The sequence below is a fragment of the Blennius ocellaris genome (genome assembly GCF_963422515.1).
Source record: "Blennius ocellaris genome assembly, chromosome: 1".
NCBI lineage: Eukaryota > Metazoa > Chordata > Actinopteri > Blenniiformes > Blenniidae > Blennius > Blennius ocellaris.
In genome coordinates this window covers 29,631,792-29,645,788 of record NC_137650.1, presented here as the reverse complement: position 1 = coordinate 29,645,788, position 13,997 = coordinate 29,631,792, and the positions used below count along the sequence as shown (strand labels likewise).

General features: G+C 39.4%; 1 protein-coding gene across 1 annotated transcript; it reads left to right on the top strand.

The window, feature by feature from the left end:
• Window positions 1-7,504: 7,504 nt before the first annotated feature.
• Window positions 7,505-13,979, top strand: LOC308131296 (interleukin-18 receptor accessory protein-like; the record flags this gene model as incomplete). Its single annotated transcript, XM_080497982.1, has 12 exons — window positions 7,505-7,540; window positions 8,906-9,102; window positions 9,305-9,458; window positions 9,535-9,703; window positions 10,288-10,353; window positions 11,064-11,199; window positions 11,333-11,475; window positions 11,744-11,881; window positions 11,962-12,072; window positions 12,164-12,289; window positions 12,373-12,488; window positions 13,612-13,979. 12 exons carry the CDS (start codon window positions 7,505-7,507, stop codon window positions 13,837-13,839), a joined length of 1,620 nt encoding a protein of 539 aa, XP_080354108.1. The 3' UTR covers window positions 13,840-13,979.
• Between the last annotated feature and the right edge of the window lie 18 nt (window positions 13,980-13,997).

Sequence of the window (13,997 nt, the reverse complement as noted above, 5' to 3'; positions counted from 1 at the left end):
AGCAGCTCCGCTATCATCTACCTGCCCCACAACATGCGCCGAGGCTTCGCTCTCAGAGGAACAGCCACGATGCCAACTGTTGAAATACGACGTTCAGCACGTAGATAAAGTATCACAGTGCATTCTTTTCAGACAAGGGCAAAACACTGATTTTTATCATATTTACAAAGAAGAATATGTGTTGATTGTATCTGTTTATTGGTTTTTATTGTGATACATTCGTCACTGAGTTGTTTGAACCTTTGCCACTATATATTTATATTATTATACATTATTTGTATTTATAATTTATCTGCAGAATAATTTAAAGATCATTGCTGGGAGCTGTTGTTTTTACTCTGATACGCTCCTTTTTATGCTTCCAACATCTCAATTATCATGAAATGCCATGCACTGAGAAACCTGAAAGTGAGTGAAGAAGCCTGGTTTGAAAATTAAATATGAAGTTCTTAAAAAGGAATGTGACAAAAACAAGTTTCATAATTTACAAACATTTGACTTCCATAGGGCAAAATGCTACTGAACTGGTGATAATGCACTTTTCTGTCATTTCTGCTATGTCACCATACATGTTAATTATTTATGAAGGGAAATGTATCCAAGCCAATTATTTTCCATATATTCTTGCAGGATTATCTGTCTTCTTGGCTTCATAAGTCTGGTCGTGTTTCTTGTTCTAACTTTGTGTTTTTCTCATAACAAAAATAGAAATAGGTTAATTATTCAGTATACCTTTGAGGCTTGTCATTTGTACTAGGATATACAAATAAATAAATAAACCTTCCTATACCTTTGCAAACCCTTCTCTTCCTTCCTCAATCTGTTTAGTTTAGTTTTGTTTGGAATAAATGCATATATTTAAATAGGTGTTGTGGTATCATTACAAAATAACAGCTTTTCACAGCTCAGGTGTTGAATTTGAGAACTCAAAAACACAACTGTTTGTAATTTGCACAATCATGAATAGATAAAGGATATTTGCTTGATGGTCAAATATTACGATCATTATATTATTTTATTTATTGCAGATACAGTTTGCCCCAATTCTTTCTGGCTTTTGCTGCCATCTACTGGACACTAATTGGTAAGTGCATCTATCGTCAAAGAACTCATTACAGTAAAATATCGCAGAAATTATGTTTTTTACATTGTCAAATGTGTCTCATCACTCATACATCAATGTTAAAGCAGCATTTTACTGCCACGGGAGTTACTTTACTTGTGAACTACTTCACAAAGTTCTGTTTACTAAGGCAAGGGTGAAAACCCTGAAATAAGATCTGAGTTTTGGGACTGAAGACACACATGATTATCTGACATTGCAATAAATATGCATACCAGGCACTGCTTTAAATGTACATGTCAAAAAGGCTGTGGATAAAATGTCATATTATGCCACCCTGTATTTACGTACATCATATTTTTGCTCTGTTTCACACCCAAAATCAGGCGTTTGAAATCTACAGATAAAATCCCAGTATTGAATGGAAACATGAGCTTTGTTTTTTTTTTTTTTTTCCTCAAAGGGAAATTACCATTACTTTCCCTTATTACCATTACTTTCCCTTAAGAGTAAAGGTCAGGGTGTTTTAGAGAGAACCTATCTGTACAAACAGTTGCACGGTGCTTGCTGTGGCTCTGAGGAGCTTAGAGTAATGAAAGTGACCTCACAAAGCAAGAATAATTTGGCCGTTTTGACGTCTTGAATATTTAATATTGGGTAATAGGATTAGGATTAAGAACATTAGGTTGTTTTGTTTTTGGTGGTTTTATAAGCCTGAAGAAGTAACAACCCCGTAAAAGGGAACAAGTGAACAGATTATCATCAAATAAGGATGAGTGTGCTTCTGCCCCATGTTTGTTACACTCTCTTTCACAACTGTCACATAACTTTAGAAGTAGCACTTCCACCTCCAATGCTTGCTGTTGGACTGCGGAAGGAAACCAATCACATTCAGAAATCACATATATATATATATATATAGTTAAACATATTGTGCTCATTAACAGTTTTGACCCTGCTGGACAAGGAGCAGTGGGCCTTTCTTTGTGGAGTGTGCACATTTTCCATGAGCCTGCTTTAGTTTTCTCTTGTTTCCAACCATAATTTTAAAATATGTTTGTGGATTAGCAGATTTAAGGATAGGCGCCAACTCCCCGTGGCCTTAGTGTGGATGCAATGATACACATCATGCACTCATGAGACTTTAATTTTTACTTTATTATTTATTTCAATTTTGATACGATGTCTTTCCTGCCTGTATTTTTCTGTATTTTAACTTGTCCATCCATTCTTTACACCTTTATCCAGTTCAGGGCGGCAGGGGGCTGGAGCCAATCCCAGATTAGTATTTGCAAAGGCAGAGTACACCTGGGAGAGATCACCAGTCCATCACAGTAACCAGAGAGAGATCAATCACACATTTATGGAAACTTTAGGGTCCACTTTGGACTCCACATGCATGTTTTTGGCACCAGGTACCAGGAAACCCATGGAGAGAACATGTAAAGCACACACACAAAGATCTGGCCTGAAAGAGCAACCCACTACACGTAATGATACGTTTTTGCTTACAAACGTTGTTTATCGGGGGGGTTTTATTAGGCAAGGTTGACCGATGCCTCAATCTTGAAGGACACTGGTTCACATCAATAAGGTGGAACTGCTTCACCACACTGTCTGCAACAATGGCAATATGTCAGGATTCTCCCTCCCTGTGTGGTGGTAAGAAGGGGGCTTCCCTCAGATGGTTGACATTTGGTCCTTCATCAATAAAAATCTCATCAGGTATGATTGTCTGTCTCAGTGTATTTGACCCGTGGTGGACTGGAAACCTCACTCACTCAAATCCAGCAGGCTGTGAACCCAATGCTGGATAAAGTGTTAAGTAAATCCGACAGCTCATACAGGAAGAGTATATTAATCCACATCGCAGTCAGATCATAACCTTTCCTGCTCGGTCAATTTTCTGGTGCCGCTTCTCACTTTTATTCATCTCTCTTGACGTACTCGCCTGCAGCGTGTTTCCTGTGTGAAGTTGAGGCGGCTCACCCGGGGCTGGTGGAGTCCCACACAGCCCCTCACCACCATCCTGCCCAAAAATCTGCTTCATGTACTGACGTTTCCTGAAACTGTTGTGAAAACCGCACTTGAAGGAGCATCACTCATGTAAACGTTCAAATGTGTTCATAACATTTCATTGCATGTGTGTTGTAACAATAAAGAAGATTCAGAGCCAGGATGTCTTTTTCATAGAAAGGGCACATTATTATTAATGATATTAAGATAAGATAAGATCGCCTTTATTAATCTCACAGTGGAAAAATTTACTTTAATATAACACATAATATATGATTACTTTACTACGCAGTGATGAACTATTTGGTCAGTCTTATTATAATGAACAAAGCTGAAGTTTTCTTTAACAGTATTTAGCCCCTGTAGGAAAATTTGGTCCAGATTTGAGAAGTCTAATTTGTGGTTTCTGACCTGGATGTGGTCCAAAAGGGTCTAAGTATGAAAAATATATCTATGATATCTCCCCGCAAGCATTTCCACAGAGAATAAAGATTTTAAAGATTCAGTATGTAGGAGTCCCCGCCTCAATCGGTTAAATGCACTTGACTCCTTCCTCTTCTGCTCTCATCCTGCCTTGCTCACAGTGTCGGTTTCAGGTGTGACTGAAAAGAAACTAACTTCTTTCCCCCTTTGTTTTCGAGTCCAGTCCGAGAAGAGAAGACGGATTTTATCCCTCATAATCTGATAAGATACTGTGTGTGTCAATCTGAAGATTATCATGAAGGTGTTTTTGCTCTTCTTCCTCACAGGTAAGAAAACATGACGATATTACTGAGGGGGGAGGGAGGGGGACATATTAGAGCTGCATTAAAATACTGAGTAACTCAAAATCATATCCTTTTTATTGAAAAATAAAACAATCATCAAACTGAGAAGATGAATTTCCCTGATTGCCACTGGCACAACTCAAGTGTTTATTATCAGTGAGCAAATTATCAGTTACAAATTTTACAAATCTCTGTCATCGCACCCTTGTTTATCAATCCTGAGCTGAAAATTAGAGAGATTTGTTCAGAACATCTAAAGTATTTTTGGAAGTCTACACAGATCGATATCTTAGGAATTGTTGATGTTTTCTTGCAAGTGTGTGTGAAATGTGTGTATTGAGGAACGTGGCTGTCAAACACTGACATTTACACATATTCACAATATTCATATTTGTACAATTTCATTAAGCACAAACTCTTTCCTGGACAGAAAATGAGAAATGTCCTCTAGGAGTTTCGTAAAGCTGACTGATTCATACTGAGATAACAAAATTGTTTCTTATCTTCCAGTTTAGTGAAATCAATTTGTCCTTTTCATCGTTTAGGAAAAATCAATGGTCATAGACCAGATTTGTAATATTTCACACATTCTTATAGCAAGTAAGTAAAATGGATTATTGGATTATTGTGTTACACCCAAACTTTAAATGTTTCATCTGTTGGACAAAGATGTTATGAATAAGCGTGTCTCGGACATGAATTTCTTACACCTGAAGGTCTTACACTCTTCTGCAGGAGCGTGTTCTTTGGAAATGAAGGCTGTTTCTGTCATGGAAGGCGAGATGGTGGCTCTTCATTGTAAACACAATAGCAGTGAGACTGTCTGGAAAAGTGAAGCCAGACAGATTTACCTGCACAACATGACAGCGGCTGAGCAGAGGAGGAGGGATTTGCTCCTTCATGGGAAACATCTTGTGATTCTCCGCGCATCTCAAAGTCATCAGGGGAATTACTCCTGCTCTAGCAGGTAAAGTCCAAACTTTTTTTTAAATGAAGAAACTGAACAGCTACTCCCGTGATGATCCAGATTTCCTGATTTCATGAGAATGATGCATGCTTTAATTTTGACGACGTGTGGATGTTTTCTTTAATGAACATAAGCATAATCCCACATAAAGGACTTTGGATGCTGTTTGAAACGTATGTGCAAACTATTTAAATTGAGTAGTTAATTATCTAGGGGTATTTCCACACTAAAAATATAAAACGAGGATTTTCAAACTTTGTAAAACAAATTGAATTGAGATAATTATGGCTTCTGAGTTTTAAAAAAAAACCCGATATTAAATAAAATGTAATGTAATGTTTTTAAATTCTGAATGCAAAATTATGAAGAATAAAACAAGATGGGCTACATGATTTCTTTATATATTTTTGTTGTTGTTGTTTATTTCATATGACAGGGGATCCCGCAACCTGTCCTGGTTCATGCTGAACGTGTCCCGAGAGAATGAAAAGCTGTATCCGAAGATATGCTACAAACAAGAATCCTGCCGTTTGTGCTGTCCTGAAATGTATATCCCTCCTGAAAATGCATTGAATTCCACCAGCATCATCTGGCAAAAGGTATTTAGTTTGAGTGTGAATGAGCCCTACAAATATAAATTATCCTGTACGGATTGGGTTCAGTGATCTTCTCCAGTCACTTCAAACTTACAAACCGTACCCTTCAGGTTGAGTTTCATGGTCAGTAATGCTTACAAACTGTATTTTGTAATTCTCCAGCCAGATGGTGGGCGTGAGCATTCACCGGTAATTCACATCTCCAGCGTGAAGGAGACACACCGTGGTAACTACACTTGCTCCAGGTCATACCGTTATCATCATCAGATGTACAATATGACCTTTAGAGTGGAAGTTGAAGTTCGTCCTAAAGGTAAGCAAAGCAATCCCTCACAATATCCAACTATCTCTGCAGAAAATCAGCATTTGTTTCTTGTTTTTTTTTTTTTTTTTTATGCACAGAGAGAAGTAAATCTGTAAGAATAATTGAACCAAAGGACAAGGAGGTGTTTTATGTAGATATAGGTGAGTTGTTGTCTACATTCATATTTACGTGCACACTCAGCTGAAAATATACAATTTTATTGTGGTAAAAATTTGCGGGAACTCTCTTCTCCTCCCAGATGCACCAAAGGTGATCGATTGCAAAATCGTTGACTATTCAGAGTTTGATGATTTGGATTGGATGGACGTGGAGCTGAATGACAGCCTACCGGTTTTCTACAATGTCACACGGTACACATATCAGAAGCGGGTTAGATCTGGAAAATTACATTTGAAAACACAAGTATCAGAACACACACGCAAACATTTGCTCCTTTGCCTTCTTTTCAGGGACGAGGAAGAAAAAAAGATAACGGCATCTTTAGTCTTCAGAAAGGTCTCAGAGGAGGACCTGACAAAGACTTACACCTGTAAACTTGAATCTACCCACCAGATTTCAAGCAACGTCAGCATCACATTGAGCCGAAAAGGTTTGTTGTTGTACAGCCGTTGTTAAGGTTAGAGAGAGGATATTTCTTTAAAATTATAGGACATTTTTTAAATTGTTTAAATTCTTCTTGTTTATATTACAATTTATGTTGTTTATGCCATCTTGTGATATTCCAAAACGTATTTCCTTTTCCCTCCTGCAGCTCGCCCGTCATACTTTTCCCTGGCTGTATGCAGTGTTTGTATCGTGTGTGTGACGGCTGTGACAGTCGTGGTCTACGCAAACTTCAAAGTTCATGTCGCACTTTTTCTGAGAGACACCCTTGGCTGCCACCGCAGTGCCTCAGGTGGGAGTTTTTTTCGTCTCGCTCTTTGATTTGTCTTGTTGATCTCCAAGATGTCATCGTTTGCATATTTCCTTGCTAATGGTTGTCGCTTTTGCTTAGATGGAAAGAGCTATGATGCATTTTTGATGAGCTACAAAAGTGAAACAGAAGGAGAGCTAAACAGTCTCGACGGGAAAATGCTGGCGAGCGTTCTCGAGGAGACGTTTGGTTACAGCCTCTGTCTTTTTGATCGCAACGTCTTACCAGGAGAAAGTAAGTGTTTAAAATGACGCGTGAAGAACATCGAACTGAATCAAGTATCAATGCGTTTTCTAATCTGAGCCCTATTGATCTGCAGGTACCGCAGAGGCCGTGTTAGAATGTGTTGAGCGGAGCCGCACTGTGGTTTTGGTTCCCACTTCTCCAGATCCAGGTTTAGAATCGGGACTGCTGAGTGCGCTGCACGCAGCCTTTGTGGAGCGCCAGACTCATTTGGTTTTCGTCACCACTAAGAAAACGCGAGCATTGAGCACGGGCTCAATACCAGAGGCCTTACAACTTCTGAGTGCGGCTGGAGATCATGTCATTTGGAAGGGCAGCAGCTCAGCGAGTCCCTCGTCCGCCTTCTGGAAACAGTTACGCTATCACCTACCTGCCCCCCATCGTCCTCCAAAATCAAAGCTTTTGCTTCAGACGATCCAGGATGACAATTCATGGGGAAATGTTTAGTCAAGTTGGATGTATTAGCTCAGGTATTTAACATCAGCATCACTCTGTGGGTTTTGTAACATGTCTTTAAACCCCACACAGTATGTGTAAAACATCATGCAGTTGTGGTGAATCGGCTGCTGCAGAAACCAAGCTGTGACTGGAAGGCCAGGGTTACAATTCTACTGATGCCCCCTAATCGCACTGAGGGTCAGGGTTGCCAGGTTTGAGGCACAAAGTCAGCCAATGTGCCACTCAAAATGAACCCCTGACTTAAAGTTGAGCTCCACAGAAGGCCGTCTGTAATTACAAATTGGATTTAAAGCCTTGGCATATAATTTTGTCAGTTGAATCAGACTTGGCTGTTCGAGGTGAATATTTGACAAATGTTTACCTCGTTCATATTTATGGACTTTCAAACTAAAGTACAGGACATTTGCATCGGTTTTGATGAAGCGTTCAGATTGGCATAACTGTTCTTGTTCTCGTATATTGTTCATTTATCTGTATTCAAATTACATCGACAGAGACAACAAATATTACCAACGGCAAACAACTCCAAAGAAGCCCAAATATGAGAGAAACTGTATTTAAACCTGTAATTTAAACATGAATCTAATTTAAGACTGTGAAATAGCATCTTGCATGAGTGTTCACATTGGTGCTACTGACGTTTCATTTAAAGTAATGTAGTGTAGAGATGCATAAAATCACATTTTTGTTTCTACTGATGATTCCATCATTGTGACTTCTGTACTTTTTTATTTAATGCCATAGCAGTGTTTTTCCTATCCTCATTTCATTAAAGATACTACACCACAACATGCCACAGCTTGTCATGTGATGCATCATGGTTTTTTTTTGTCTTCTTTACAAAAGATTGTAAAACACCACAAAAACAAAAACAAAAAAGTAATGAATACTGTAATCCACGTGTGTATATTTAGATTGAATAATTGTCATATTTTTGGATTCTCAGGTTGGACTGCTAAACACTGCATTGCTTGTTGGGGGGACAACACATGTAGATTCTACCAGCATTAAATCGATGATGATGATGATGATGATGATGATGATGATGATGATGATGATGATGACGTCATGTCATTATATCAATGCTATTTTTCACAGCTTGGTATGAAAGTCAATCAAGGTGTTCAGTGCATAGAGGAAGTGGAGCCCCATCACAAAACCCTGTTCCACTTAAACCTGGTTCGAGCAAAACCACACAGGAAACTGTAGAAATACCAAGAAATCGTTTTGCCCTCTCTGAAAACTTAACAGAGTTAGCATGCGGAAGAAGCGGCGCACACACACCAACAACAGAGAGGAGCAATGATGCAGTTTTCACCATCAGCCACTTTTTTACAGATTAACAGCCGCAGAATGCAAACCAGATACCTTCCGTCGTTTTTGCTCCTTCCCATGTTTTTGCAGGGATGCTGTGTGACGAATCATCAAAACAGAAGCACAGGTATATCTCATTTTCTCCACACCTCATATTTGAACATTGTTTACATTCACTTGCGCGTTTTGTCATTTGTGGCGCTTCCGACCGATGATCTCGTGTTCATGTCCAAGCGTTTCAGCAGGACACTACACATCAGTATTACAGAGCTGTGAAGGGGGAAATGTTTGCCATGCCGTGTGTTCAGTCGTCACACGGCCATATGGAGACCCGGTGGCTCATGGAAGGCAGAGAGTCAAATGAAGACTCAGCCATTAAGTGCATGACAACATTTCTCACTGAAACAAAACACTCTGGCAACTACACAAGCCACACAAGGTAAACACCTCCAAATTTTGCATTTCTTTTGAGACAAAACATGTGTAACTGGGGATTTTATCACAACGCAAGCGAGAGTTTTACCTCTTTTGAGCTGCCTGAAAATTGACCCACACACTTTACTAAAGAGAAGGCATTTCCTTTAAGTAGTAAACATTAAATACTTGTATAAAAGGTTGAAGCTTCTGCTCCGCTCTTGCAGCAGCAAGGTCCTACATCTCCAGGTCGTGGAAGAAATCCACGCCAGATGCTTTGAGTACAACAAGAGCACCGTGTATCTGATCGTGGCTGCTGGCGGGACGATCACCTGCCCTCGTTTCCTCTGTGGCACCTACACAGACGTCGTTTGGTACAAGGTGAAGCAAATAACGAGCACGACTCACCATTTTGTCTCGATCTAAGAATTCACCGAAAACGTCTTCCCCCGTGCAGAAGAACAAACTCGTGTCTAAAATGCCGAGGGATTTGTGCGAAAGCGAGGGGCAGCTGAATCTCAGCACGGTCAGCGAGTATGACACCGGAGTATATTTCTGTGACAGGCTCGTGACTGAGGAAGGAGTCCCATGGACCCTCAGGAGGGCTGTCAATGTTACAGCTATTCGTAAGTGCCATGTTTACTTGTGTGTTTGTTGGGGCAAAATTTGTAATAGCACACATCTCAGTGAAATAACACGGAAACGACATTTATAGCACTCATCCCATGTCCACGAGATATGAGCAAGAGTGCTGTACGCATGCCATACTTCTTCTTTTTTTCCAGTAAATCTATGACAATACACCTGAAGTCTGAGATATTCTCAACAATCTAGAAATCCCCCCCCGTGGTTAAAGTTTTCGTTCATCCAGTGAATCATCTCGACATCAGCCACCGTGCTTGGCTGGGAATTTGCTTGGTTTTGAGAGAAAGTAATATAGAAAGTAATTCAACTTTTCTTTTTCCACCACCAGAGGATTTGTCACTTATTTTTCTCTTTTCTCTGTTTGAGTGAAACATCCATGACAGGTGTATTCACTATTATTAGTTTTGAGTAGACCTTCTATTTGTGAGATGACATGTGACTATTACAGATTTGAACAGGCTTAACTTTAAAAAATAAATAAATCAGTTAAAATGCTCTAAACAACATCATTCTGCACAATTCTTTCTTTCTTTCTTTCTTTCTTTCTTTCTTTCTTTTTCTTCAGCATTCGAAACAGCAAGGGATCCTCCAAGGATTCCTGAGGGCAATAAGACAGAGGAGGTGGAGCTTGGTAAGTGTGCCTCAATGTACTGTGATGTCGCTCTACCACCAACTATTAGGGTTATGGATTTCCTTTATCGTGTCAGAACAGTTCAGTTTGTGACTGCAGAGAGTCTTCCTTAGCGCCAGATTCAGTTTTTATGAATGGGCGAGACACTCACTTTCATCACACATCAGTAGACGTGACGACATCTGAAAATGAAAAGTAAAGGCAACAGTAAATTCTGAATTTCATTGATAAACAATGTCTCGAGGGCATTCTGGGAGTTTTGTGGTGATGATGATGTTGGGGAAGCTATGCTTGTGAGCACCTACACTGACATATTATGTAATATATTATAACTATTATAAGTATGTTTGCCAGCATCGATACGCCAGCATCATTAGAAATGACAAAGTAATGACAAGCGCCACAAAAATGGATTTATTTTATGAACAAAAAAAGAACACTTTTTTTTTTTTATTGACTTATTTTAAGTAGTAAAAATGTCCAGCATTGTAAGGCTTCTTAAACTGCACCAGTCCAAAACAAACATTATCTGTAGAAGAACATGTCACCCCAAAGCAATATGAAGCTGAGTTATCTAAAATCTAGTTTTGTTTTTCTTTCTTTTTCACACATAGTCACATGGGGTTTTATTTATGTGACACGTTGTGACATTCCCCAGGACCTGTTTTTAATTGTGTGTTGTTGTTGTTTTTCTTTCTAACCTGTTTCAGGTCAGCCTCATAATCTGACATGTGAGGTCTATTTTGACTTTGAACTGGAGTTTTTACCAAAGGTGGCGTGGTACATGAATTACGGTGGCAACATGAAGAATATGACTGAAGAAGAACATGAGTCGTCGCCATTCCTGTGTGAAAGTTTGATATTTCTGTAGCAAAAATAAAACTGTGTAATGCGACGGCAGTGTTTCCTCACAGGGTTACTTTAGGATGCAAGGGTGCTAAATTATTTACATTTTTTATGTCTGCTTCAAACAAAACAGTGTGAAATCTGAGTACAAAGTCATACGGACAGCCGTCATTAAAGAGGTGACACTACAACACCTGAACCACACCTACACCTGCGTCGCCAGCAACACAGTCGGGAACAAAAGCATCACCGTGAAGCTCAAGAGGAAAATCAAAGGTATTATTGTTTCTATTGCTTTTGTATGTCTTCATGTATTCAAAATTGGAATCCTCATTGTATTCAATTATCATATCACACATTGACTGGTTCACTTGTGTGAAAGCCTAAGAATGTTATGACTTGCATTGGGTCAATTTAACCAAGGGAGCTGTTTACTTTATCGTTACAGGCCAAATCAATGGCAGTGCCAAGCTGTGACTCCGAACTCCTTGCTGCTCTGTGTCCATATCTTATACATAGTTGTATTCATATATTCTATTTTCAGTGACATGGCCCTCACTGGTCGGCTATCCCATCATCTCTGTCCTGCTGGTTGCTGTGCTGGGAGTCACCTTGCATGTAAAATGGTTGGAAATACAGCTTATCTACAAATCCCATTTCAATCACGGAAAACAATGTGAAGGTCAGATGAACGTAAAGATATATCTGTAACAGTCACTGTGAATCCTTGTGTGAATAATTAATGCCATGATCTCCCTCCAGATGAAAAGGAGTTTGACGTATTTCTGTCATATGTGTGGAGCGCTCCCTCCGCAGAGGTGGCAGGAAGTTCAACTTTTTCCTCACGATCGGGACTTTCCAGCGATGATGAACGTAGGCCCACAGTTTTCTTTCTTTCTTTTTTTTTCCTCCAATTTTATTTCAATGTTTCATAGCCAAATTCAAACTTTCTTGACATTGGCAGAACTTTTTCCCGTCACGGTGGATAAAACCTCTGAGATCCCACTGGAAGCCCTCCTGCCCCACGTGCTGGAGGACCAGTGGGGTTATCGCCTCTGTCTGCTGGAGAGAGACGTGGTACCTGGAGGAGGTCAGATGGAAAGCAGTGTGTCTGTATGAGTGCTTCCAGTAACAATTCCTGATGGTTTCCACTGTTTTTTGTTTCTTTTGCAGCATATATGAATGATGTGGTGCTGGCCATAAAGAGAAGTCGAATGCTCATCTGTGTCCTGTCGGCTGAGTATCTCACCGACAGCAATGCCGTGTTTGTGCTCGAGTCAGGAGTCAAGGTACACAAACACTCACAGGTTTGGTTTGTGTCTTATCACCTAAAAACAATTAAGCTTATAAATCAAATCCATTTATGGACTTTTCTTGTGTTATTCAGGCAATTCTGAGCATCTCGTCCACTGTAAATATATAGATTATAAGAATTAACTCATCCGGACATCGACTTTAAAGTCAATTTAATGTGGTTCATAAAACAACTGATATGGAGTCAAACTCAATATAATATAAACATGTGATAGAGAAACAGCAGTCGCTTGAAAAGTATTTATTAAAATAGCACATTATCTTTTAGTTCATCAGGGACCGGCGACTTTATTCCTCACTTGCTGTTTGTCAATTTGTGACCGAGCACCTCTGGACGCATTATTAAAATTATAGCAATTACTTCAAATAATCTACCACTAAAAAATAATGATTATATGTCTGTTCTTTTAATAAACTTGATAAACTTTTAATAAACATTCTTAACAAGTCAAATGTGGTCAAATTCACCGTGAAACCAACATTTCATTCATTTTTAGAAACAGGAAACCAAAAGGGGAACACAACTTTCCCATGTCTGACTTATATCATGATTTGCTCTGATAAAGACCTGTAAAGGCTTATTCTAAGAAGCACAACAAGAGGATTTTCTTGAGCTTATATTGAACGTCATGCACGTACTTTACTATCAGTTTTAATCCATGGATGCCTTCCAAACATTTCTCCTATTTTCTTAGGATTTTAAGAAAAGTATGACTTTTCTAGATTCTTTATTTGACAAAGTAAAAAAAACAAACAAACAAAAAAAAACCAACCTCATCTACTGGTTACAGTTCCCAGCAACGAATATTTAGGTCAGTGCAGAACATGAAAAAATATGCGGTTAAACTTTCGTACCGGCATTGCTGCACTGACACAAACCTCAACTAGTAGCTGTGGTTTGTTAAGAAAATCATTCCATGTTCAGCACTTTGATCTACACGGCTTAAAGCAGCTTCATTTCTTTTATGTGATGTTTGTTTCCAGTGATGAACCAGATTGTATATCTTATCTCGATGCTTTCAAAACAGATGATTTTTTTTCATTGAAATTCAATTCTGGATTTTAAAAAAAAGACTTGCTACTTCTACCCACATTTAGGCTTTGCTGCAAACATCTGCCTTTAAACTCGTGTTAATTTGGACCAGTGGAGCCTCGACGTCACACATCCAGCCAGACCCCCCACTGCCCAGACTTGTCCAAACGGCCTTGAGGGTGCTACCCAGTCTGGACTGGAGTTCGGGAAATCCTGCGAGAGGCACCGGCAACTTCTGGAGATCTTTGAGGAAGACTCTGCCCGTTCAAAGAGAGTACAACTCCTCTGAGTGACTTCACAGCGAGGGTTTAGATTGTGTTAAATGTGATATTTCTCAAAGACGGTGCTCGTTTATTGACTTTCCAAAGCTGAGTTATGCCACTACTGATAATGCTGGGTGAAGGAAACACCCATGATGATTCTATAGGCATGAATGAGTGTCTGAAAAGAG